The sequence below is a fragment of the Drosophila miranda genome, chromosome XR (genome assembly GCF_003369915.1).
Source record: "Drosophila miranda strain MSH22 chromosome XR, D.miranda_PacBio2.1, whole genome shotgun sequence".
In the NCBI taxonomy this organism is placed as follows: Eukaryota; Metazoa; Arthropoda; class Insecta; order Diptera; family Drosophilidae; genus Drosophila; species Drosophila miranda.
The window spans coordinates 20,970,547-20,997,739 of record NC_046674.1 but is presented as its reverse complement, the minus strand read 5'-3'; the positions used below and the strand labels follow the sequence as shown (position 1 = coordinate 20,997,739).

The following is a 27,193-nucleotide window of genomic DNA, read 5'->3' as shown; positions in this document are numbered from 1 at the left end:
TCCACATCCACATCCGGGCACCTCGTTATGCCTTTGGCTTGCTGGTGGCAGGCCAAAATCGCTGGAAGAAACGAGGATATCAAATGCGGCTCGGCTGCATTACCTTCATTCCTGCCACACACACACACATAAAACACAATTTGTTCCACAACATTGATTTAATCCTTTTTCTTCTGGGCCACGCACACACGACACACGACACAGGGAACAGTACGAAGGACACACAAAGGCTGTCGTGAAGAATTTTCTTAAATTTTCCGCTGGGTTTTTGCGTGGCATTTTCCGGCATCTGGCTGCGTCCTTTGCATTATCATGAATATTTTGCCTTTTCCTTTTGGCTTTGGCTTTGGCTTGGCCTCCATTTGCGCGTTCGATATACTTCCATTTGCTGATTTGAGGCACAGCCATTTCCACTTTCCATTTGCCCTCTCTTTTCCGCTTTCCTTGTTTTCCTTGCTTTCCGCTCGCTTAATTCTGACTCCAAATTATCTTTTTATGCTGGCTTGAACCATGGGCAATGCCTGCCTAAATTCAAATGAAGCACGCGAGTACTTGTACTTTTCCTCGTCATCACAATAATCCAAGTTGCATTCTACATATGTATAAGTGATTATATGATTACTATGCATTTAAAAACAAATTAAAATCTTCTTTAGAGTGCGAAATCATCCAATGATGATTAATTCCTGCTCACTCGACCAGCATTCCCTTCGAATTAAATGCTTTTTTGGTAGTTGCAAAACATTTGTAACAATTGTAGTATGCTTTAGGGCATGGAATGGAGTGCAGACCCATGTCCAGATGACTTTCCTTTAGTGGCAATAACATTTTCCTTAAAAATCCGAATAAAAAGGAAAAGAAACAAATTGTTTTCTTGTTGTTTGTCTGGTTTTTCTTCCCCCGTTTCTTCTTTGACTTGATGAAAGTTTATCTGCTCCATGGAGATTTCGAGATGAAGCTGGGGGCCACGAGAAGCAGCCAGGAAAAATCCGGCGAAAGAAGAGAATAATTGAACGCACTTCACGCAGATGTTGTCGGGACTCTGTTTTATGTCATTGCCTGTGCTCCTGGCTACGGGTAAGAAGGATATGTTGTGTCCTGTGGCCGCCAGCGGAAATTATAATTTATATTTGGGCCTGCCCTCGACCTTCGTGTAGGGTTTAATACCGCCAGGTTTTGTTCTCGGGGCAAGTTCTCTTCTTTTACTTTGATTAAAATGCATATTAAATATTTTGCGAGTAAACAAAAAAGAGAAATGTATGAAAAAACAGTTCGCATAAAAAATATAATATAAATAATTTCCTGCAACCGCCTGAATTTATTTCCTGCTGTGGGTCTGGCTTCCTTCCGTCCTTGCGATAAGCGATATACAACCCATACCCATACATATACATTCATATATTGAGCTATGACCCGACCCAATCAGGACCCCGATCCTTGGCTGGGCATGCAAAAAAAAGAACCAAACGAAATTGTCCACCATTCTTTTGGTTTATTTGCATGTGCGGGGCAGGCAGTTCGGATTGGGGACACATGACCTACAGGAAGCTGTAAAGCTTATGAGTTACGAGTATCTGGAAAATTGAGGTTTCTTCGGTTGCTCTTGTTTTCACCCCAAATGGGACTTTGTTTTTTTTATTCCGTGGCAAGGCCTAAGCGTTTATGGCATAGGGTTTCGCTTTCTGGTATATGTAATGTATTTGCCATTGAATCAAAGCCAAGGCTACGTATCAGTTGAATTGATTCATTAAAATATTATAAAACGCTTTACACACAATATTCCTTCCAGTTGCCAATTACCTGGAAGTGCATTTTTAATTCCATTTTAATGCCCTTAATTTGAACAACAATTTAGTTAATCTCACTTAACATTCCTTTGGCCCTGCAAAATGGGAGACAACAAGCTAAAAGTGAATAGAATACGTGATCCCAATCCGAATGATAAGCGAGGAAAATATGAAAATGCCAGAATGCAGGAATCCAAGGCGTAGTGGAGAGGGGGTGGGCAGGCGATGAGAGAATGAGGGAATTCCGTTTTTTTTTCCGTGCTCGGACTCGGGCACGAGCTCGGGCAATGGAAATTACATTACAGGGCCTGGCTGGGCCAGCGACAGGCGAAGACAAGACGACGTTGACATCCAATATCCTTATTGTTGGCCAACGGAATTTATGGCTAACAAACTCGTTAAGTAGGCTAAAGTGTGTAGCTTGCAATGGCAACGGCAACGGCAACGGCAACTGCAGAACCAAGAACCGAGAACCATGAACTGGGCAACTGCAACTGAGTGGAAAATGATCGAGTCAGGGCCGAGTAAACGCAACTTGAAGCTAATGAGGTCATCAGCGTCGTCTTCATCCGCATCCACATCCACATCGACATCGACATCCACATCCCCGCATCATCGTTATGGTTTCAGAATTGAATTTTGAGTACATCCAAAGTGCGGACAGGTAGGCTGTGATTGAGGTGTTTGATTAATGGACCCCGTCCGGGCCATAAACCAGACACAGAACTCCGGTTAGCTGGCTGGCGCATTGCAATGTGGTTTACCTCGACTAGATCTGATTTCCCTTATAATTACGGATAGATAAGTCAAAAAAAGATGGCTCTGAAAGGAGCCAAATACCCGAACGAGAAGGCTTAGGTATATTATGTTCAATGATGTTGTTCTCACAAAATTCAAAATATGCGAAGAATTTTGCAAAAGGTTAAATTGCTTGAACGTAAGGCTGTGTACCCTGAAAATATTATTATTCTCTTGTTTATGATTTGACTTTAAAGGCAGCCCCCGTGTGCACCGGCAACTTGAACAGGAACAGGATGTGCAAATAAATTGGTTTCTACCATAATGGCATAAAACCATTAGATGCTGGCCGGGTCGACTGTCGACATAGAAGGGTGTTCTACCCCGCTCCATCTCTCCCCGCGCTACCCTCTCTACGGCCGCCAGCAACCCACAACCAGCCTGTGTGCATGAATTTGAATATGTGTGAATATTTATGTACGCATATACTTACAAGATTTCATAACCCTACTCACACTCGTAAAAAGAAACGATAATGTTGGACCCTTACTGCTGTCGTCGTCGTCGTCGTCGTGGTCCCCAGGTGAGATCAAAGGGGTTCCGTTTCCCATTTTCCTTGTCTGGCACATGAAATTGTATGAATTTGTTTAACGTGTGATGTTAATTAGACATTCCAAAAAAGAATGCAAATCACACATATTAAAGATTCATGGCAAACTCCAAGGTTAATGGGGATGCCAGAAGGTCAAGTTTTGTTATCGTCGTGTATCCACCAACATAAAACGAGCTTCGGCTCAAGTGGAAAAGTGCCAGCATAAAATGACAGCCGGAAAAATTATTGTTGGCAATCAAGTCGGGCGTGTGGTGGAGTGGGGGCCATAACGAGCGGATGAAACGGAGACTGCTAAAATATGCAACAAGCCACAAGACAAGACAAGAGACAACAACTGCCATGCAAATGGGTTGGCACACAGTTGCCACGCCCTTTGCTGGAGATGCAGCCTCAACTTTTTATCATCTCACAGCCCGCCCCGGACTGCCAGCTTTAGCCACAATTGGCATGTTGGTGTGCGGTTGCACGTTGCAGGTTGCAGGTTGCAGGTTGCAGGCTGCCAGGGGCCTCTGCCAAGCGCCGCATGTGAGACCACAAAAATGCGGTGAAAAGATTACCCAAAGCGAGCGTGCTGCAAGACGTCGAAACGAGCAGTTAAGCGGTAACAGCCCAGGACTTGGAAAAGCAGACAGGGGATCCGACTTGTGCATGCAAGCTAAATTGTTAGTATTCGGTTTTATTATGGTATACGGTATACATACATACATATGTACGTACTCATAAAAGTAGATAAAAGTCTGATAGGTGCTCACAGAAAAGAGTTACATATTTGGGAACATTTTCATTTTAATTTTCATTCGCCTTTCATTCATTTTATAAGTATATCCCGAAATTAATACAACTCAAGAGAATAGATTTAGTGGAATATTTTGATTTTATTTGCATATAATCACGCAGAAAATTATTCAAACGATTGTAATTGATTTGTTTGTTTCTGGCAAACTGATTACCCCAAAAATGCTCCCCAATGAAATGCCATTCCATCTGCTTATTTGTTGGGAGTTTTAAAGGCAGGCCCCAAAATGATTTTCGCTTCACAGTTCAATGAACTGACCCAACCGGGTGGGTGTGGGTAGGGAAAAGATTTTGGGAGAGGGACCGGTGCCGGTGCCGGGGCCGGGGCCGGGGCCGGGACCTGGGACCTTGGATCTGGGACACTTCAAGTGTAAATTTGATGGCCTCAAGCTGAAGGCGCTCGTACAAGTGCAATCAATGATAAATCTTTACGCACTCGGCAACAATACTATACAATACTCGTATTCGTACACAAAGTAAATATAGGCCAAGCCACATATACGATTGTGTATGTATAGGAAAACAATAAATAAATCTATATATTGTTGAAGGCTGCTGTTCACCCTCCAATTTTATCGCATGTTGGAATCGATGTTGGAAATCAATTGAATTGAAACGCTTACAATGGGAGAATGGATACGTTTGCTCAGTCAATCACTGGACTCGAATATGGGAAGTTCCATGCGAAAGCCCATTCTGGGGGGGGGGGGTTACAATACCCCTACAATGGCGGTCATTATGGCCCTTAAAGCAAGCGTATGACCCTGACAGTGACTGGGACTAGGACTCCAAGTACGACTCCTTTCGGGAGTCCCTTTCCAACAGCTTATCGCCATGCTGACAAATTGCAGGCCAGACAAGGACGTCTGATGCCGCCAAATCCCCACTGGAGCCGACTTAAATTCTCAATGAAGTCACAGTGAAATATAAAATCCCCAGAAGCATAAAAGGAAAAATGTATTTCAATCTATTTTGGCACAGTCTATAGGTGCCGAATGCTGCCCAAAAGATTTATGGCCTCGCTCTTGTTAAATGCTCTGTCAGACACAGAGCGATGAGAGCGAAAAGGGTTCCACGCTGCGAAAGGATATGTATTTTATAAAGCAGTCTTGAAGCAACAGTTGAATAATACTTTGCGTGTATCGAATTTGCGAATACATATGCTCTGTATATGTTCCAGGTGGAAGGCAGTATTTACGTATTTAATTGGTACATATATAACTTGGCCGAAAACAAGGGCTTACTTGCCTTTTAATCAAATTGGCATTAATATGCCAGTAATTCTGTAAAATTGTAATGAACTGCAGAAAAGTTATAGAGTTTCATATCATCTACTTTATTTGGGGAGTTGACAAGCCCCAAGCCAGCCCCTTGACAAACACGGGATCTCACGAATAATGAGTATGTGACAAGAATATAAATTTATATTACAGCGACTGAGAGTAAAAATATGGCCATGGCCACGCCCCAGACCTGGCTGGGCTCCTCTGAGCTAGTCTGGAGCGAAAGTATAAAAAGCCAGCAGCCGGGAGCCGGGAGCCGGTAGCCAGGAGGCAAGAGCCACAGCAACTCTGACTCTAATATGACATTTATAAGTGCTGGGCGACGGATGGGCGACGCGACGTTGCATGTATGATGATGACGAGAAACGAGAATTACAAAGTGCATTTTTCATCATTCTCCCAAAAGGAGAACTTGCGAAACTCATATCGTGCTTCGTGCTTCGTTCACCTTTCGAGTATGCGACATTTTCGACACACGGTTTTGAGTGCTTTTGAGCTGCAGGAATTCGTTGTTAACAAAAGGGGTTCTCAAGTTGATTAGATAGTTGAACTGAGCCTAGGAAATTACTTAAAGCCTTAGCTAGAATGAGCTCGAATGCATGTTCATTCTTCCTGCCAAGTTATTCATAGAGATCTACGCTCAACTAAAGAGCTTCGAAATTAAGTAATCAGACAATTTGGGATGTCTGACAGAGTTCAATTATTCAATCCGATTTATCGTGGAAATGTCAGTGGCTTGCACTACATCAGCTAAGCCGTCCAGATTGGTAAGTTTCTAGTTTGCCATCGCCTGGGGATATCTTTTCATTCATAGGTAAAAGGTAATTTTAGTCCTAATAATGTACAATATAAATATGATTAGTGCTTGAAACACTTAGCACTTTGTGCTCATCCAAAGTTCTTGCGAACTTCTGCTCCGCAAGTTGTGATTTCAAAATTCTTAGCGAAGGACCGTGCACAGTAAAAGCAACGCACTGGCCAAGCATCCTCACTGGAATAGGCCCTGATCAAGTCCGGAAGTGTATCAGGTGACCGCTTTCTTGCACTGGACTATGTGGGATCCAGTCCAAGACGAACACCGTCTCGTCCGGCCACCAATGCGTATCGTACTCAGTACTGATATCTTCGGCAATTGAAACCAATTTAAAAAGATCATTCATTGCAAGAGGTAAAGCTATTCGCGGCTACTTTTTATTATTATTAGTTTTTATTAGCTTGAGTATTTTTAATTACTCTGATCTAGACGCAGCAGTACAATATTCAGCTGGAAACTTCTGCCAAATTTAAGTTATAAAATTGTAGAGATGCAATAGAACGGCTTAAAATGCGGACCAGTTATTCAGTTCTCTTTCGGTTGAACATTTCTGGAAATTATGAATTTGAAATAATTTAATTTATCTACGCTATAGACGAACTACCAACCTCTGCAGTAATTGTTTGTTTATGGGACGGCATTGGAATCTCAAGCTTTAGGGGTATTTTTGTACCCCGACTCAATTTCATGGCATTGCTGAAAAAGTCATTATTTATATTTCCCGCTGCGAGTCTCAGCAACTTCAACTTCTCGCAATTGGCAATAATTCCCAGCAGGGCGTCCGAGATGTCCAATGGGCTGGTCATCCACAGGCAGAGCTCCTCCAGCCGCGAGAGTCGGGCGAGCATAACCACACACTGAACCGTGGAGCAGAAGCATTTCAAGTGCACTAAGCTTTGTAGTCGAATCAGCTGACGGGTTTCTGGCAGACTGATACTTCCCCCATCGATGTCTAGGTGCAGTAGCTGGGGTCTGTCAGCGAGGGAGGAGAGCAGGGGCTCAAAGGAGTCCGCTCTTCTTATGCCAAAATGCGTCAGCTTCCGCAGTTTGGGGAGCCGCGCTAGGGCCCTGTAGGCTGAGGATTCCGCTGTCATGCCAAACTTGAATACCTCCAGATTTTTGCAGTGAGGAACAATGTCGCACAAGTTCCTTTGTACACAGCCATAGCTGAGATGCAGACTGTGAAGTCTGGAGTTGGATTTGCAGCATTTGACCAGAGTAGATGACGCAATCTGTGGTACGTGCAAGTGAAGTTCTTCAAGGTGCTGCAGCTCGCCCAGACGTTGTACGCTGCAGTCTGGAAGATCATGGAGAGCGGTCTAAGAAAGTTATGACGTACATACATAAAAGAAATCTACTTACCAAATATTGAATGAATTTTCAATCTTCTCAGATCTTTCAGCTGTCTTACTGCGGTTAGAATTTGATCGACGGGCCTCTCAATGATTGTGACGAGTATTTTAAGCTGCTTTACATTTAAATGCTCCAACTGGTGCATTCCCGCCAATGTGGAGCAGAGTATGTCGAAGAAAATGGTCGGAGTATTACAACTATATTTGTTGGTAGTTATCGACATGTCAAAATTATCCAGATCAATGGTGAAGTTTTGCACCACCTCGCGGCAAATAGAAAGCTGTATCAGCTCCTCCCTAGAACTATTCTCATCGATCGTATATTCGCGGAACCGGCTGCCACATTGACTAACAAATATTTGACGAAATCTAATACAAACTTGGGCCAATCTTAGGCGATCTTGCGACGGCAAAAAGTCGAAGATGTAATTGAGACAGTCATCGTAGAGCTCCAGTATATTGGAGGCACCCATTTCGGAAGCGATCGTTGCAGAACTGACAGTAAAATTAACTTTGCATTCGGAAATGTTCTTTGGCCACGTCTGAACTTAAAAATATGACTAACATTGTGAAATATTCTCACGCTAAGAGGCCGGCTTGACGTGTACCATATATTATGGAACTGACCTATCTTAAAGTTTTCAAACAAAAACAGCTGATTCGCGACTGGAAAGCTTTTTACTTGGGGGTGTGTGTGGCAGTCGATGAAAAAGCTTTAAAAGCTTGCAATTTTAAGATCTAATAGTTATTAAATGTTCGAAATTACAACCTAAGCAATTTATTAGATGGTGTTTCCGTTATTTTGTTAATCGGACATTTGTAATTTGTTTTCACATATAAACAATTTAAATTGACGTTCGAGTACCCTGAAGATCCCCCGAAGGTGAATCTACTTCGTAGTGATCAAAAATTGCCTCAGCTCTTCTTTGAGTGATCACTGTGAAGTATATTCATCTTATGCAGGGGGTCTATCCGTTAACGGAGACGACTGGCTGTTCCTCGACTTCCATTGTTGCCTCTATCCAGGTAAAAGAGTTTGCGAATGACATCGAATGGTGGAGGAGTGCCTGTGATGCCCTGCTTCTTCAGCATCTCTCGAGTGATGCTACACTGTCGACTAGGCTGGATTTTGGGGGCGACTCTCCTCGAAGTCTCCTTCTTTTGAGGAACTGACTTCTCCAAGGGAACTTGTTGAGTGACCTTTTTGCCTTGGATTTGAGGTGACTGTTCGCTTTTGATGCTGATGGCCTTCTTCTTTTTCTGGCTTACCACACGATTGGGCAGAGAACGCGAGGGCACAGCTGTCTTCTGTCGGACAGGAAAATCTTGCCTTGGTGGCTCCTTTCCTACAAGCGGATTCTTGGGCTCGAGCACAACGTGTTTGAAGACGACGTCATTGTTGAGCAAGACGGGCATAAACAGCTGCGGCTCCATGCCCGGATACTCAACCAAGACAGCGTTCTGGCCCAACATGAGCTTCATGGAGAATTTGGATGGTTTGTTTGGTTTGTAGTACATGATTTCGAATAAAATGTATAATAATTTTGATTCTAGAGGCCTGGGTCACTACTCCTGGAGAGGCAAGTGTTCACTCAAGGGATGAATTTTCGGATTCACATCAAGCGCGAGAATTGTAAAAGTTCGCTGGCTGCAAAGTGTTTCATGGAAACATAGGCGCAGGAAATGTGGGGCAGAAATATCTCGGACTCGTAGCCTTTCCACTCCACGAGCACCACTTTTCCGTTAATCAGCTCCGATCAGCTTGAGGGCGAATTATGGACCATCTCCCACATTTCCGCCTCCTGTAAAAGATGCAACTCCGTTGAATGTGAGCGGTGCCAGACCTGCCGTTGCCGTTGTTAGCTTTGATTGAACTGGTCGGGAATCGGAGAAGCTGTACAAATGCTGACGCTGACGACCATCTTCTTTTTAGCGTCGAAGCTCACGTGATATCCAAAAATTAAAATACGGTTATTTTCAACTCCGAATTTGGAGCGTGACAGCATTTGCTTGAGATTCGAAAAATGGCCAATAAGTGTAATCGCCTGTTTATCAGCATGATTTAGAAAATCCTTTTGTGAGTTTATTAGTGATAAATCGTTAACAGATCTCTTCACTGGTTGATCAGCCTCTGGGCTATGCAAAGAATTGCAAATATCAGATGGTATATGAATTTTGGAGCTGATGTCTGGAGTTCGCAGTTCTTTGAGCTGCACCAAATAAATGCGAAATCGTAAAAATCTTAATGAACTAATTTTAGCTATGTATGTTATTTGCTCGCAGTCGATGTCGAAGTCATAGCGTCCCAGGTCCAATTTCTGAAGAGTTTGGTTCTCTCTAGAAGCGAGACCTTGGAATAGGTTTCTCAATGCACCACTTGCTTGGCTTCCATCTATGCAAATCCCTCGCAAATTGTGCAGCTTTGATACAAAGGCATAAATGACTGAAGAGCAGGCATGGTTGTCGATAAATAAGTCAAGCCTCTTCGATTTCTTATCAACAAGACTAAACTTAATATGGTCGGGAGCCTCATCAGGCTCAGACTCATGTACGACATTCTGAATATTTAAATATAACTCAGGGCGTTCCAGTTGCGTGCGCGAGGTAAGGAGATCCAAATGTTGAGGTTCGATGAATTGACAATACAAATTCTGCAAGGATCGAACTGTGGCCAGTTCATTGATTTCATCAAAATTTATCTTAGCTTCGTGGATAGATAATTGCTCCAGCCCTTTCGACATTTTGGTGGCCAATGAGTTGAACAGTGGTGCTAATGAACCGACTTGGTGCTGTCCATATATTTGCAACGACTCCAGATTTTCCAGCGTCCCCAGTGATGCATGCTCGATTGCATCCACACCAGACTTCATACGAAATCTTAGAATCTTTAGATTTTTGCAGTATGGCACAATATCAGCAAGTCTCCGAAGATTTCGGTGCTCATAAAGGCAAGCTCACGTAGATTCGGGTTCTGTTTGACGCAGTCGACCAAGGTACGGGCATCCATTTTACACCCAGTTCCAGGATCTCCAGATGACTGAAGCCCAGCAGATTGTCTAGGGAATACACTATACAAATAGCCTGATTGAGTCTATGATTTGGACGTGGGACTATATACATACATATAAAAATGTAGGTATATATAATTAGAAGTTTCTTACGATTCATTTTAATCTCTGGTATTCTCAAGGTGCTTTTATGTTGAAGAGCTCTCATCGTCGGTAGTCTTCTTCATTCGATTGTAATATATTGGGAATAAAATATAAGCAATTGTGCGGTTAATATGAAATGTTGAAACGATCTCGAGTCGCTTAAACAGATTAAAGTTCCAGTCCAAAAAGGCTGCAGCGAAACGATAGCTGCAGATTACAAATTGAATAAGATCTGCGTATCGAATGTGGTCCTCTGTCACCTTTCCATTTAGTTCACAATTAAGTTTTATCTGCTCGAATATTGCGGACAGGCAATCATCGTTAAGATCTAGTATGGACATTTCACTCATTTTATTTCCAATAACATATGCATTTACTTTGAAAGCTTTTCTGGTATTGTATTCACTCTTCAAGTTGGATCATGCGACTGAAATATGTGGAATCGGTAATCGTTGTATGATTTGTAAAGGCAGCTTATCAGTTTTTTCTATGGGGCTCGATAAGACATGCGATAAAGTTCGACAAAGAAAATAATTGCACAAATTTTTCCACGGCTCAGTTGAGCCAGTAAAAAGTGTAAGCTCAACCCGAAAAAGAGAAATGAAAATTGTGGCCAGGTGTAACACAACCCATGCCATTATAAAAAGCTTATAATTGAATTTTTTATAATGTGCTGAGCTGGTCGGACGACTAGCCTTTGGAAAATGCGGCCAGGGGACTGTGGTCGCACTTTGGCCGCATTCTGGCCGCATCCTAGCCGCCTTTTTTAAAACACCAGGTTGCGCAATAAACCACAAGTGGCGCTGTGGCCACCCGGAGCTGGAACATTTAATAGTTGAGGCCATAAATTCGCTGGCCCTGTGATACAATTAGGGGAAATGTTCGAGGTATTGGTATCTGGTATCTGGTAAATTGCTGATGGCTGAGCCGGGCTGGGGTTGCGGCTTTGCCTTGTCTTCTTTATGGGGGTGGCTGCTGGCAATTCCATTTGGGTGGTTACTGGAACACAAAAAGATTGCTGAGTGGGCAAGGAAATTTGTGGGAACGGATGTGATAGTGAGTGAATGCATCGACATCGTCATAAAGTTATTTTAATTTCATTTTAGAATTCTGTCTTGTGCCACAATACCCCGGGAGCTGTTGCCAAATTGCTTTTCCATGTCCGACATGCATTTGATTTTTATTTACCTACAAGGATGGATGTAGTTTTTGTCTCAATGATCTGTCAACGCCTGTCGCCTGGCCAAAAATTTGTGTAATTTAATCTGTCAACGACCCACGAATAAAGTAGGCCTAATGTGCGAGAAAGATGACAGGCAATGTGTTTGGAAGTCTCTTTCCCAAGGCGAAGCCTCTGATATTGTATTATATTTTATTCTTATATTGTAACCGTTCCGTTCCGTTCCTGTTGTCTCTGTTGTTTCTGCTGAGCGAATGAGGAGCCGACATTTGCATAAGTAAGAAAGTGTGAAAGTGAAATTGGGTTGGGTCTCAAATGTCCTCAAATGTGCCAGCAGCATCCTTCTGCTTGTGTGTGACTGTGTTTCTTGTTTCTGCTTTTGCTGTCTCGTAAGCCGTTTTTGCACTTTTTGACAAATGACTTAAAGCCTTTAGGGGCATCCAACGGGCTATGAAAAGGGTTCAAGTAATTTGTTGAGACTCTTGAATATTGAATGCGAGTGTGGACCACGTGCAGGGCCGCAGTCGAATAAAAATGAAATATCTTTTTGGCGAAACAGCAAACAAGCAGACAGAAAAGAGAAGCCCCAACCACGTGGCTGACACAAAATACTTTATGTCCCAGGATGGTGGAATAAAATGGTTTATGGAATTATTTAGAGTTGCGTAAAACCATCGGATGGGACAACCAACATTTTATAAACCATTAAATATCCAATGGAACATCTTTGGGTTTGGTGGGGAGGGCTTGTAATTCACTTTTAAAAAGAACATGGTTTTGCAATGTTTCCAAATCTAGAAAATTATTCATTAGAACATTAAAAGTGTTAAGTGGTCAGTAGTCCATCTGAATCGATGAATTAGTTCACCCAGGCTCAGTCGCACTCATACATATGTTCGAGTATGCACAAATTCATAGCGCTTTCACTGCTGTTTCAGTTCGGGTCTGTTGGAACAATGCTGAATGATGATGTCGGCACAAGGAAGTGGAGTCGGTGGACGGAGGAGTCGAAAGATGTGCGTTTAATCCGGAAACTTATTTATGTATGCCTTTCCGGTCGTTCGCCTTGCAGGACGCATTTCTCGCATGTGTACGTACGAGTATGTGCGTATATGTTCGTTTATTGTCGCACAGACAATCGCACAAACAAGAGTGTTTGAGCGGGGGAAGAGAGAAGAGGACGATGTGCCGTTCTTATGACACGCCCGCGCACACTTTCACTTTACATAAGCTCTGTTAGTGCCGTCAGCCTCTGCAGCGCTTACACTCCCGACTCGTCCTGCAGGAGGACATCTGCGAGTATCTGCGAGTATGTGCGTGGGTGGCTGTTTGCGTTGACAACACTTGATAATTCCTCCCATACACGCACTTTGACTGGAAGATCCATCGGCGTCCCCCCAAACTTCCTAGTGCCATCAGATACATATGTATCCCTGGGATACTTTGCCCCCGAGCATACGACAGTTTTTTGTCTGTGGCTTTGAATTATTTAAAATTGTTTTAATGGGGGTTCCGTGATATACTCGTACAATGGGGGCAGATCGATACAATTTTATAAAATGCTATATAAATAGTAGTTTAGCAGTAGTAGTTGTTTAGCATCCTGCTTTGCTTTCTAGTTCATCGCCACGAAAGGACTGCCGTTATCCATCTCCACATTGGCGATGACTTTGGTTTTTCTATAGTCTACGGTTGGTTATTTTCAGCCTGGTTCTGCTGAGGTAGGGTGTTGTTGTAAGAACCCTTGCTGTTAATTTAATTAACGTGCAAAATGGAGAAATTACTTTCTGCTCTTCGAGCTGGTGGGCCGCTGAAAAGTTTCACAGCTGTGGCTGGCAGAGACCTTCGCGGAAAAGGAAAATGCCAGCCAGGCCATAGATCAAAGCGCGCCTGCTGGGCCACCTTTTACCCCATTCTTGTGTTTGTATTCCCTATACGAGTATGTTTGCATGGATGTACGAGTATGTGGCGTTTTCAGCAGGTATATGCCGAGCCATCTCAGTTGTAGATAAAGTAGGTCAGTATACTATAGTAGTGCCATGCCAATAAAACTTAATGTGTGTGTGTCCCATATACATACATACTATATGTATGCATGTAAGCCCAGGTGTGTGCATGTGTTTGTCCTGGCCTGTTGATATTTTTTAATATTTATAGAATTTTAAAATGACCGTTAAGTGTATATATTAAACATTTAAATATGTGAACAGTGCAATTGGATAAATTCGTAACTGTTTTCGTATTTAGTTCTGGTCCCAAAGTTTCAACATTTCATTCAGAATTGCAAATATCTTTGAATGAAGTGCCTTCTGCAAGTATGTGCATAGGTACATATACATACATATTTGCACCACATTTAATCCCAAAAAATTGCGGTGACATTATATCGAAAAACTAATAAGTTCCCATGACCCTAAACTCTGGCAGTTAATTATGATATTTCTCGATACCAGTTGGTATTAAAATTGGCTTCGCCTCCACAAGGAACGAAATTCTGTGGCATCCACAACTTCGAAGATACGAGAAAATCAAAAACGGAAAATTATAGAAGATGAGCATATCTCTCAGATTGCCGAATCTGGATCAGATCGAATCATTGTTATAGCCAAAAGCACCAAATAAATTTGCAGTGGCTACGCAGCGCCCTTCACGATCTAACCGATCTTCTGTCTCTCTCACACACTCTTTGTCGTTCAATGTAAGTGAGTCAACTACTCACTTATATTGCTGACTTGTTCACCTAGATTGCTCAGTTGCTCATTGCTCACTTAGATTGCTCAGTTGCTTACTTAGATTGCTCAGTTGCTCACTTGCTCACTGTTCACGCACAGATCACTAAGCACCACAGATTCTGACACAAATAAAATACGTTAAATTTCCATTTTAATCAAACATTTAAAACTAAAAAAAAAAAATTGCAATGATTCCAAATTTCACTATACTTTCGAAGTATCGAATATACGTCGAATTAGCGACATACTGAATTTTCAAAAGAATAAACAGTTTTGCCGGTAATACAAAAAGTTTGAAGTAAAAGCAAATATGAGCAACAACTGCCAGAACGCAAAATGCCCTTTGAGGAGCAAAATTGCGCAAAAAGTGAGTAGAGAACAAGTGAGCAAAAATGAACAAGTGAACAACAAAGAACAAGTGAGCAAAAAAGAACAAGTGAACAAAAATTAACAGCTTGGAAGGAACATGTTCAGTTGCTCACTTAGGTTAGGTTAGGTTAAGGCGGTAGCCGGGAGGGGGGGGATAAGAGCCTCCCGCCCCCAAGCTCACTTGGACCTATAAAAGGTCCGTTGTGTTGCCGCATGGGCATGTGCCCCTTCGCGTTGCCCGAACCGTGAGAGCATACTATTGCAGGTTAAGGGCAGTCCCATCCGGTGGCTTGGATGTATTTGGACAAGGTCCCTGGTTTGATTACGGACAGGTCCGAAATGTCCGTGAGGAAAGCGGCCCCGAGAATACGAAGACGACGATTTCCAAGGGCTGGGCAGTGGCAGAAGAAGTGGTGGACCGATTCCTCCTCCTCCTCGTCGCGACAACTCCTGCAGAAGTCGTTATGAGGGATTGACAGTCTAGAGGCGTGAGTGCTGATCTGCCAGTGTCCCGTAATGGCTCTAGTAACTGCAGAGCACTGTGCTCTGCTGAGTTTATACAGCTCTGCTGAGCGCTTCTTCGATCGATATGGCCATATCAATCTTGAGACTTTACAGGAAACGGTTTGCTGCCATCTCCTATTGGCATTTTGCTCGAACAATTCGTGCGTTAGGAGCCTGCACGTAGCCAAGGGCATCGCTACTTGCTCCCTCTCCGGTAGGAGAGGAATCGTAGTACCCTGCCTGGCTAGCTCGTCGGCGGCGTCATTCCCCTCGATGTCCCTGTGGCCGGGGACCCATATAAGGAAGAGATCTAACTGCTCTGCGATCTCGTGCAGAGACCTGCGGCAGTCATTTACAGTCGCTGAGTTCGACGATATTGAGCCTAGAGCTTTTTTTTTTTTTTTTTTTTTTTTTTTATTTTTGTGGACGTTGACATGCAATGACTGCATCTTTCAAGAGGCGATGCAGTTACAGCACCGTCAAGTGGCCCGTGTGACACCAGCAGAAGGCTGTTACGCGCGGATCCCAGGCAAAACGCAGCCCTCCTCCCGCCCAACCGACCGAGGGGCGCTGCCGCATGACGCGCGGTGCGTAGCCGAACCAAACGCGAACATGCAAGAAAGATAGCTATTAGACTAACATTCGAGGAAAATTAGTACTAAACTTACTAAGAAACTAAGCATGCAATCAAAGTACAAATACCACTACAGTTACTAATTAATAGAAAGGTGTGTAAGGATTAATAATTTAATAAGAGGAAGAGAATTAGTGGTGGATATAATATGGTAGAGGGAATTATAATCCGAGCATAAGACCCTAAACGGTTCATGCAAGGAATAATTCGATCTACAAAGTGGAAGGAACAACGGTATAAAATTTCTAGTCAGTCTAATAGGAATCGTGAAGTTTATGCGGCTCAACAGATCAGGGCTGTCTATGTCACCCCTGATCAAGTTGTGCATAAATATCACACCAAGCATTTTTCTACGGTTAACTAAGGATGGGAGGTTTACTAATAGTAGTCTACTAGAGTAAGATGGGAGTCTTACACCCGCATCCCAGTTAAGGCCCCGCAGAGCAAAGAGTAAAAAGTTTTTCTGTACTGATTCTATACGGTCCTGGTGTACTTTGTACTGAGGGCACCATACACAGGAGCCGTATTCTAAGATCGGACGAACAAGCGAGGTATAGAGAGTCTTTGTTATATAGGGGTCGTCAAATTCCTTTGACCACCTCTTTATAAACCCAAGCACGCTCATGGCCTTATTTACCATGGTAGAAATGTGTTCGGAAAACTTTAACTTGGGGTCTAACATAACACCCAGATCATCCACCAGGGTAATTCTCTCAAGAGAACCACCAAATAGGGTGTAAGGAGCCAACAAAGGGCTAGAACGATGAAATGTCATAACTTTGCATTTCGAGGCATTAAGGTGTAACAAGTTTGCACAACACCATGACTGAAAGTTATTGAGATCGGATTGCAAGCGAGAATGAAATGAAATGTCCTTGTACTGGACACAGAGTTTAACATCATCCGCATACATAAGTACTCGAGAGTATGTTAATACTGAAGGTAAGTCATTAATAAAGAGTGTGAAGAGTAAGGGGCCTAGATGGCTGCCTTGTGGTACTCCCGAAGAAACCTTTACTGGGAAAGAGAGGGAGTTTTTGAAGAGGACTCTTTGAGACCTAGAACAAAGATAGCTAGAAATCCATCTCAGGAGGTTGGGCGGAAACCCTAAAAGGTCAAGTTTATGCGCTAAAAGGGAATGGTTTACAGAGTCGAATGCTTTACTAAAGTCGGTGTAAATAACATCCGTCTGTAAGTTACCTTGAAAGCCTTTAATAATGAAAGAGGTAAACTCTAACAAGTTCGTGGTGGTTGATCGTCGCCTTATAAATCCATGCTGAGTTGGAGATATAAGTGACTTGCAGAGATGTTGCAAGTGCGGAGTTAAAACCCTCTCAAACATTTTATGAATATCGGATAACTTTGCTATACCTCTATAATTTTTTGCATCAGACTTGCTACCTTTTTTATGGAGAGGAATTATAAACGATTCCTTCCAGATCGGGGGGAAGCAAGAAGAATCAATGGATAGGGTGAATAGTTTAAGCAAAGGTCCACACAGAGCCTCGGCGCAGTACCTGAGTACACAACCTGGAACCCCGTCTGGACCCGGTGAAAACACCGGCTTAACTAGTCGAAGATCATGAAGTAGGGAACATTCATTTAACAAGGGACTGAAAATGCCGTTCGACCTCGGTAAACCGTATGGGTACGGATGACCAGAGTAGCTTTCCTCAGAATAGGTGGTTTGGAAGAATTGGGCAAAAAGATCGGCAATTGCCTGATCATTATTTGCCGACGTATTACAAAATGATAGCGAGGATGGGTGTGCGGACGTTCTACGCTTACTGTTTACGAAGCTGTAAAACTGTTTAGGGTCCTGAGAAAAACGTATCCTGCATCGAGATAGGTAGTTCTTATAGCATTGAGCATTAAGAACTGAAAAGTTTGACCGAGCTAATACATAGCGAGAGTGAGAAGTAGGAGAACCCACTTCTTGAAATTTTTTATAAAGTCTTGATTTTAAGTTTTTTAGACTGGATAACTCTTTGGTAAACCAAGGGGGTTTTCCAGATCTAGTCGGACAAGAAAGCGGGACACAAGAATCGAAAAATGTGCCAAGAGCATTGTAAAAAATGTTTGTGCCTTTTATGATATCAGTGCACAAGTACAAAGCGGACCAATCAAAATCCGTAATGAGGTTATTAAGCTTCGCAAACTCGGCTTTACGAAAGCAGCGGACACGTTCGGGCAGCCTACTCGACCGATCCAATACAGTTGGTCCTATATCTAGCGACACCTCGAAAGTAGGGTGGTAGGCGTCTTCAGGTATAGTGAGCGGAAGGGCTCGGGTTAACAACACTATGGTCGGATCCGATACAAAGCACAGATCAAGCAATCGACCCAAGGAATTATTCACATGGTTGACTTGAGACAGGGATAGGTCAAGCAAGCCGTCAACAAAGTCATGTCGTGACATGGGCACTAGGATACTAGACTCGTTTACCGAAGACCAAACAGTTCCTGGCAAGTTGAAGTCACCAAGAACTATCATACGATCTTTATCAGATAGCGAGGAAGAAACAGCGGTTAAAGCGGACAAGTGCTGCTCATAAATTGAAATATCCGAAGAAGGTGGGATATACGAGCAAGTAATGAATATAGCGAAAGCGGGAAGAATCAGTTTTACACACAGGAATTCCAGTTCCTGTTGAACTTGGACTGTGAAGTGTTCCGACGTGAAGTAAGAGTCCACTGCAATTAGAACCCCCCCTGCCCGTCGAGACGAACGGTCCTTTCTAAAAGTTGTGTACCGACCTGCCAAAACCTCGGAACTAAGAATGTCCGGCTTTAACCAGGTTTCAGTAAACACAATAACGTGGGAAGCAAATGCAACACTATCCCGGAAAAGAATGCTGAGCTTACTACGCAAGCCTCTTACATTCTGATAGGTTACTAAAAGAGAAGTTAGTTTTTTGGAAAGGTGGAAGCAAGACGGGAAATTGAGGAAGAGGAAGTTGAGGTTGAGGTTAAGGGTGGCACACTGGAAAGGTTTGGAAGGGATATGGGGGGCCTATTCTTCTTCTTAGCCTTAAACTCCTTCACCACCAAATGCTCCGGCCAAAATTTGGCGGAGCAAATGGTGTCAAATTGAGTTGGGGAGATGCTTATCTTAAACGAGGCTATCTCCCTGGCATAAGAGAAGTTAAATTTCTCCACCTTTAAACCCACGGCTTTTATTTTGCTTTGAATAAAAGCAATTACATCATTAGATGTGAGGTCAGGGGCCAGCCGTGAAACAAAAACTTGTCGTTTTGGTGGGACTCCCACCAGTGGTTTAGTCACCACAGGCCTAGTACCTGTGGTGGCAATATCCGGAGGTCCGGAACGTCTATTTACTGGTGGGATCGGTATAGACGGGACAACTAGCGAACTTGCGGACACCACGGACACGGACGCTGCAGACGTACTTGGCTGCACATTCTCCGAGGCGATGAATTCGGCTACCGAATCTGCGTCGCCAGCAGCTGTCGTTGCCCTTGGAGTGGCAAACGAGATCAACTGCTGCACACTTGGAGTGGTCGGAGTCAGTTTTTCGGCGGCGCACGGCTGAGTGACGGTTGGCAATTGCAGATCCCGCGGAGTGACCTTTTTGCGCCTCGGAGACTCATTCAGCAGTTTTAAACCGCTAAACTGAGCCTCCATGGCTAGGAGCCGATCGTATTGGTTTTTAAAACCAACGGTCAGCTCCTTAAAGCCACTCCGCGTCTGCCTCATGAAAGCCACCATGTCTTTCTCCACCGCACGGCATGCCTCGCAACTGTAATGCAAGCCATTACGTTTGGCTATAGCATCACTCACGAGGCCAGAAAATCCAGCGCATTTTGCGTGCACTACGCTGTCGCAGAGCCAGCAGGGGACATTCGGCTGATCGTGGGTGATCTGCTTCTTACAGCTTTTTTTGGCACAGACCACAGTATTCCATTTTATTTTATTATTTATTTATATATATACTATTATTTGCAAAACAAATTGGTATCAGACCAATGTGCCAGACAACGCTCAAAGCGGAATTGGTAAAAAAAAGAGAGCAGAGTGGAGAGCGGTTATAGCGAGAGCTACTAAGCAGAGAGCGCTATTGCTCAGAAAGTTTAAAGAGCGAGAGAGAAAGAACAGTTATTGAAGTTGAGGTGATAGCGAGAGAGTGATAAAACAACAAAAGCTACCAGACGAGAGCGGACTGCAATGCAATGTAATGCGTACTCACTCACTGCAACAACACAAACACAAGCACAAGCACAAGCCGACGCCGAAAAATAAAAAGTTAAATAATGTTTTAACACAAATCAAAAGGCATGCACTCGCGTAATAGAATAGGTTTCCAGATTGTTGTCTGGTTAGGAAGTAAATTTAGAATTTAGTTAGGAAAACACCGGCTGTTTATTCAAAACAAAAGGAAAAAATGCGGAGCGCAAAACAAAAACACGTCTGATCACTACGAAAGATAGTGTGGGAAAAAGGTGTGTGTGTGATAGCTGCTTGGCTGTCCGAGAAGACGCACACTAAGTGCGTATCTAGAAGTAATTTGGAGACGATCGAAATGGCCTCCTTGATGGCTTCAACCTCCGCTTGGAACACACTACAGTGATCCGGGAGCCTGAAGCAATGACTGATGTTCAGCTCGCTGCAGTAGACTCCGCCTCCCACGCGGCCGTCTAGCTTTGAGCCATCAGTGTAGAAGTGGACCGCATTTGCAGGTCCTGGTTCGCCCATCTCCCAGTCCTCCCTAGATGGGATTGATACCTGGAAGGGCGTCGAGAGGTGATCACTGGGGATACAGTAATCTGTCCTCTCTGGTAATTGCGGGAGTCTCATCAGGATTCCCGAGTGCCCAACCGCGGATGCTTTCCACAGTCTGGCTTCTCTCATTCTGAGGGCGGAAAGTGTTGCCACCTTCTTTCCCATGAGATCCACAGGGAGGAGGTCCAGCACAGTATCCAGGGCTTCCCCTGGAGTAGTGCGTAGCCCGCCAGTTATGCATAGCTCTGCCATGCGTTGAACTCTGCTGAGTTTATTGAGGCATGTCCTTCTGTCCAAGGCTGGCCACCATACCACCACTCCATAGAGCATGATTGGTCGTATGATGGCGGTGTAGAGCCACCGAACTATATAGGGGGTCATTCCCCATTTTAGTCCGATGGCTTTCCTGCAAGTATAGAGGGCCACTGTGGCCTTCTTTACTCTATCCTCTATGCTCAATTTCCATTCGAGCTTTCTATCGAGGATTAGGCCAAGATACTTGGCGTTGTTGCTGAAGACTAGCGTTTCCCCACATAGTCTTGGGGGAATCAGTACCGGAACTTTGTACTTCCTAGTGAAAAGCACCAGTTCCGTTTTAGACGGGTTGACGCCTAACCCGCATTTGTCTGCCCATTTCGACATTTTCGTGAGAGTACTTGTCATGCACTCACACAATGTCTGCGGAAATTTTCCGGAGAATGCTATGGCAACATCGTCCGCGTACGCCACCACACGGCAGCCACCCCCCTCTATCTCCCGCAGCAGTGTGTTCACTGCCACGTTCCATAGGAGGGGCGAGAGGACTCCGCCCTGCGGTGTGCCTCTGCTGACAAATCTGGTACACGTTGACGTCCCCAGTGATGCCTCAACCATCCTGCATTGTAGCATCTGATCGATCAGGCTCACCGTCCTGGAGTCAACGCCCAGATCCGTCAGTGCGCCCGTGATGGCGGTCGGAAGGATGTTGTTAAAGGCGCCTTCTATGTCGAGGAAGGCTACTAGGGTGTACTCCTTAAAATTAAGGGATGCTTCGATGATCGATGTGATCGAGTGTAGGGCCGTTTCGGTGGATCTTCCCTTCCGATAGGCATGCTGGGAGTCTGAGATCAGACTGGACGGAATGCACGCCGTTAGATGCAGCCCCAGGAGCCGCTCCATCGCCTTTAGAAGAAAAGACGATAGACTTATGGGTCTGAAATCTTTTGGGGCAGTGTGCGAGGGCTTGCCTGCCTTGGGTATGAATACGACTTTGGTCTGAAGCCAGGTGTCAGGAATGCACCCGTGGGAGAAGATTCCCTCGTAAATTATTTTGAGCCAGTTAATGGCTTTATGTCCCGCGTGAATCAGTTGGGCAGGGAAAATGCCGTCTGGCCCCGCGGACTTGTAGGGTTTAAAGCTTCTGATCGCCCAGGAAATGTTCTCCTGGCTTAGCAGTCCCAAGATGGCATTTGAGGCGACAGAAGGAGGCGCGAGGTAGTTGGGTCTGTTTTCATCGCAGCCAGGGAAGTGGGTATTTAGGAGAAGATTTAGCGACTCCTCGCTGGACGTAGTCCACGACTGGTCGGTGTTCTTCAAGTAGCCCAGGGTGGGTGTTGTCTTCGAGAGAACTCTGCGCAAGCGTGAGGCTTCTGAGTTACTCTCGATTTCGCTGCAGAACTTACGCCAGGAGGCGCGTTTGGCTTTTCTAAGTTCTTTGTTGTAGGTTGACAGACTGGCCTTGTATTCGGCCCAGTTTTGCTCAACGTTTTCAGCCTTAGCTTTATTGAAGAGTCTCCGGGAGGCTTTCCGAAGTTCACCCAGTTTCGGATTCCACCATTCAGGTTTCTTCCGGCCTCTGTTCTTGCCAGAGGGGCATGCTTTGTCGAGCGCCTTATTGCAGGCGTCGGTAAAGATCTTAAGAAGACGAGTCGTGGCCTCCGTGGAGAACTCCTCCTCAGATGGGGGCTCAGGGAGAACACGACAGAGGTAATCAGAGTACCGAGTCCAGTTTGTCCGCCTGATGTTTCGGAATCGGACTGGCTTCGGTACTGAGAAGGAGAAGACAGTTTCCACGTACCTGTGGTCCGAGAAGGAGTGCTCTTCCAGGACCCTCCAGGATACAATGTTACGCTGTATCTCATGAGAGGCAAGCGTGAGGTCCAGGACCTCCTTGCGGTTTTTAATGATAAAGGAGGGATCACTACCCCGGTTTAGTAAGACCATCTGTGTGGTCAGTAAGTAACTGAAAAGGTACTCACCCCTTTCGTTTGTGTCAGTGCTTCCCCACTGACAGTGATGTGCATTGGCATCGCACCCCACAATTAGGCCGATGTCCTTGGCCGAGCAGTCTGCGATTAGAGCTCGGAGAGGCGCGTGTGGAGGGGGGTCTGGTTGTTCATGCCCCATGTATGCGGAGCAGATCCTCAGTGAGCGCTCCTGGCCTTCGAGGCTCACTGCGGTGTGGTCTTCATTGCTGAAATTTGGGAGCAAAAATAGGTGCAACTCTCTTTTTGCAAGAATGCAGGTACGAATTTTACCTGCGGTTTCAGCTACATATAGCTTGTAGTCAGAAGTCCTCAGACCGGAGACCCTGTTTCCGAGGATCCAGGGCTCCTGAATGAGGACTATGTCGGCTCCACCCTTGGCCAGGTGGAGCAGTAGAGCAGTGCATGCTGCCTTACAATGGTGGAGGTTTATCTGCAGGAGCGTCAACGACATTCCTGAGGCTCGCCTCCACCATTGTTGCTTCTAGATCGCTGTCAGGGGACTCCGGCTCCTCCCCGACAACGATGTGGCTGAGACTTCTTGCTAGGTCGCTCTCGTCGAACGCGTAGTCGTCCAAGATATCGTCCGACATCATGGACGCCGCATCCGACGCCGGGTTGTCTTCCTCGCACGAGGCCCCCTCTTTCGGGATCTCCGGCAGCTCCGGGTCTGGCTCGACCTCCGCTTGCCTGCCCTTGCGATCGGACTTGTAAGTGGATATGGTGACCTTCTTGTAGCCATAATCCACTACACCGTCCGACTTTGCGAGGAGATCAATGGATTCCTCATTTAGGACGAGGATAATCTGGCGCCTCTGCCCTTGGATATCCTCCACCTTTGCCACCTTCCAATCGGCTGTAGGAAGGTGGGGGTTGCAGACCTGTAGTAACCTGAGGATCTTCTCAGGCTCTGCAGGCTTAGCCGAGACCCACGCTCTGGCTCTCGGGCGACTAGGGACATCTTCCCACTTCACGGCCTCCAGTTTCGCCCCTGGATAGACCTCTTTTAGGGCCGCCACCGCCTTCATGTAGAGGGCCGCAGAGCGAGCGTCTTGGCAGGCGATGGCTTTCACCTTGCCTTGATGCCACCCTGCGTCCTCACACTTTGGCGGTGCTCCGCCGTTCTCCTCCAGTTCCAGTAGGAACCGGTCCTGGAGCTCGTTCTCCACCAGGTGCCACTTATCGCGAGGGACATGGCCGTCCTCGGCGCCCCTGTCCAGGACACCGATCAGGGTCCTGCCCCTCGCCACCTCAGCGAACGACCGGTTCGTGAGGTGGGTCTTCACCCGCTTGGCTTGCTGGGCTTGGCCTGGCTGATTTGCGGGGTCCTCCGCTGAGCGTTGCCGCTTGTTGGCGCCCTTGGCTGCGCCCTTTCCGGCTTTGGCTGGCTGGAACAGTGGAAGGATTGAGCAGGCCCACAGCCTCTGCTCCTTTCCTTCGGCTGACGCCTTAAAGTTCGGGTCTTCGTTGGACAGGATGAAAGCCGCTCGTCTCCTGTCCTGGTACGACGGCTTTCCACCCCGTGGTGCAGAGACGCTGCCCGCCGGGGCTCCCATGGGTTCTTCGGTCCCGGTGCGCTTACCAGCCGCGATTACGCTCTGCTTGGCAGCCACCCCGGTATCCGCTTCGCCCTTGGAGCCACCCGACTTGGAAGGACCCGATTGGCTTTTCGGGCCCCCCCTCGCTGCGGCTGCTGCCTGAAGACGGTGGACCGACTCAGTCTCCTTCCCCGTCTTCTTTGGACCCGGTTTCCCAGGCGCTGGTGCAGAGGGATTGGCTTGTCCCTCCGGTACTTTAAGAGGAGTACCGAGCTCCTTTGCGGCTTTGTTGGTTTTTATATGTTTGTTATTTGGCATAGTAGTTCCCACGAGTAGGCGGGAAGGGGATGGTCACCCGAGGCATAGCCCGCTTGCCCCGGGAAGCCTGATTTAAACTGGAGGTCGGCAGGTATCCAGAGTCCGCATATTAGCGACCGGGCACCCCCCCGGCCATGCATCCCTCGGCATATAACAGTGTCACCTTGGATTGGGGTAATTTCACTGAGAGTTTTCTTCTCTCCGCCCGACTACCATTCGCCAGCATCCTAGCAGAGACATGACCGTGCTAGGACCTGTTTCCAGCCGCCCTCACGGGGAGAGTATAGTCGCACTTCCACCGGTGTGCACAGTTACGGCGGGTGACGGTTCGCTCGCAACTAACCGGAGCGGCTGCGCCTCAGTTCCGAGTTCACAGTTGTGCGAGCCGACCCGTCATCCCCTGTATGGCTGACGATGGCTGACGGCCCAGTTGCTCACTTAAGTGAACAACTCTTTTTTGTTCACTCACTCATGAGCAACACAACTATAGATTACCCCGAATCTTATCTTATCTGGAGATAAAAAATATCTGTTTTCATAATATTTTTCGACATTTTGAAATCGCAGTAGTTCCATTTGGCAGAATGGGGGAATCAGCAGTGCTGAAACTGAACGACTATTGCTTGGAGATGATATTGTCTCATTTGAGTATGGAAGGGCAAATAAGTTTTGCCCAGACCTGCCAGAGGTTCCGGGGAGTGTTTATGGGCTGGTCCCGTCGAGAGTTTGCGAGTATTTGGATCGTAGGAGAAGTCTTGGCTGTGGAACTGAGGCTGCTGACCGTGGTGGCTATGAGTGTGAAAAAGCTTACTATCCATTGCAATGATCTAGTTAGTTGCTTTGACTCTCAATACACAAATCGCAGCCGCAATATTCTAATCAAAAACTTCTGTAGACTGGTTCAAAGCATGCGAAATCTGCAGTTCGTCAAAATCTGGGAGGGAAATCGGCACTCGACATCGATCAGCAAGCATGTGCTCCGGATACTAAAAGACTCATCCCAACTTAGACAACTACACATCTGTACTCTCAGTAAGTTAATACAATATTCATGATAATCATGAGATTATCCTTTTCCTTAACATCGTTTCTTCTTCAGAGCTTGAAACGACACAAATTAGAAAGTTTGAGCAGATTGAGATCCTCTACATAGATGTGAAGCTAACAGCCAGAGATCTGCTACAGTCCTGCAGAACAATGACAAGTTTGCAGACTCTACATCTTACCGATCAAGTGAGCAGTGCGAGACTCAGGGAAGTCCTGGCACACCTACCCTACCTACGGGACCTGAGCTTCGTGATTGATCGCAGTGACTCCAAGCACTCGAAACTATATGACTGCTGCCAAGACGCAAGCAGCTCCTTGTCAATGCTCTTCGATTTCCTGGCTAGCCAGAGGACCACCTTGCTATCGCTCAGTGTAAAGGGCCAGATATGTGCTGTTCACGAAGCCGAGTCGCTGGCCAGCATCAAGTCACTGGAGGTCCTTGACTGTAACTTTTCTAACCCCGATTGTGTGCTGCTCCTCGCAGGGCTGTCATCCCTAAGGGCCCTGCGTATCACGTACCTCCAGCAGATGGATATATCCTCTGCGTATCTGTACCTGATTCGACAGTGCCGCGAGCTGCGCTTTCTGCGCATCTTCGACTACAACATCAATCCGGACTTTGTGAGGAAGGCCTCCGAAGTGCTACAAGATGTAGAAGCGAAAAAGCCCTTAAAACTTCTTATCCACGGTCGACACAACTCCTCAACATTAAGGGAGTTCACCTCCATGGCTGAAGATACGAAAAATATCATATTCCGCTCATTAACTGCCACTGAACTGTTTACTTTAATATGAAATGAAGTGTTGGATATAATTTTACCGTTTTAGTTTACCGTTCTATATATAAGCGATATATAAAACGGAGCTGTTACAAGAGACACGTAGTGGTTCGGTTAAACGTTTATTTGAGAGTGAGTAAAGTGGTATATACATTATGAGCACGATACAATACAGTATTTTAACTGTAGGTAACTGAAGGTTTAACTGAAACACAATAAATATATACATATGTACCTATTCGCAAAAAATAATCAAAAGAATTTCTCAAAAGAAAAATGTGATTATATATGGTATGTGTATTTTTGAGAAGAAAAACTCCGACACGTCTTTATTAGTTTCCCCCGGGGGCTGGTGCCGAAAAAAAGTTAAAAGTAAAAACATTTCTGATGATTGTGGTAGGAGAATTGGTGGTTGGGGTAACGATATTTTCAATTATGCGAAACTCCGAACTGTTAATGAAATCTGTCAGAAACAATTTGGCATAATTTTTCACTTAAAGCCGCCAACAATTTATAATTAGAAAATGCTGCGAGGAGCAACAAAGGAAAAAATTAAATAAATAAAATGATTTTAC

General features: G+C 45.3%; 2 protein-coding genes across 3 annotated transcripts; one reads left to right on the top strand and one right to left on the bottom strand.

Moving 5' to 3' along the window:
* Window positions 1-6,382: 6,382 nt before the first annotated feature.
* Window positions 6,383-7,877, bottom strand: LOC108153620. Its single transcript, XM_033387069.1, has 3 exons — window positions 7,393-7,877; window positions 6,639-7,327; window positions 6,383-6,580 (listed from the first exon to the last, which is right to left on the bottom strand). Exons 1-3 carry the CDS (start codon window positions 7,853-7,855, stop codon window positions 6,536-6,538), a joined length of 1,197 nt encoding a protein of 398 aa, XP_033242960.1. The 5' UTR covers window positions 7,856-7,877; the 3' UTR covers window positions 6,383-6,535.
* Window positions 7,878-25,356: 17,479 nt separating this feature from the next.
* On the top strand, window positions 25,357-27,186 carry LOC108153745. Of its 2 annotated transcripts, XM_033387070.1 has the most exons (3): window positions 25,533-25,622; window positions 25,688-25,824; window positions 25,892-27,186. In XM_033387070.1, exons 2-3 carry the CDS (start codon window positions 25,701-25,703, stop codon window positions 26,632-26,634), a joined length of 867 nt encoding a protein of 288 aa, XP_033242961.1. In that variant the 5' UTR covers window positions 25,533-25,622; window positions 25,688-25,700; the 3' UTR covers window positions 26,635-27,186. The 2 variants fall into 2 exon arrangements, with proteins under 2 accessions (XP_017139363.1, XP_033242961.1); XM_017283874.2 differs by having other exon boundaries at window positions 25,357-25,824.
* Window positions 27,187-27,193: the final 7 nt, after the last annotated feature.

Bases quoted from the DNA above. Each gene is read 5' to 3' on its own strand.
- LOC108153745 (XM_017283874.2), top strand. From the start codon at position 25,377: ATGGGGGAATCAGCAGTGCTGAAACTGAACGACTATTGCTTGGAGATG. The intron at 25,825-25,891 runs GTAAGTTAATAC...TTTCTTCTTCAG, and splicing joins ACTACACATCTGTACTCTCA to AGCTTGAAACGACACAAATT.
- LOC108153620 (XM_033387069.1), bottom strand. From the start codon at position 7,855: ATGGGTGCCTCCAATATACTGGAGCTCTACGATGACTGTCTCAATTAC. The intron at 7,328-7,392 runs GTAAGTAGATTT...ATGATCTTCCAG, and splicing joins GAAAATTCATTCAATATTTG to ACTGCAGCGTACAACGTCTG. The intron at 6,581-6,638 runs GTTGGTAGTTCG...CATAATTTCCAG, and splicing joins AACAAACAATTACTGCAGAG to AAATGTTCAACCGAAAGAGA.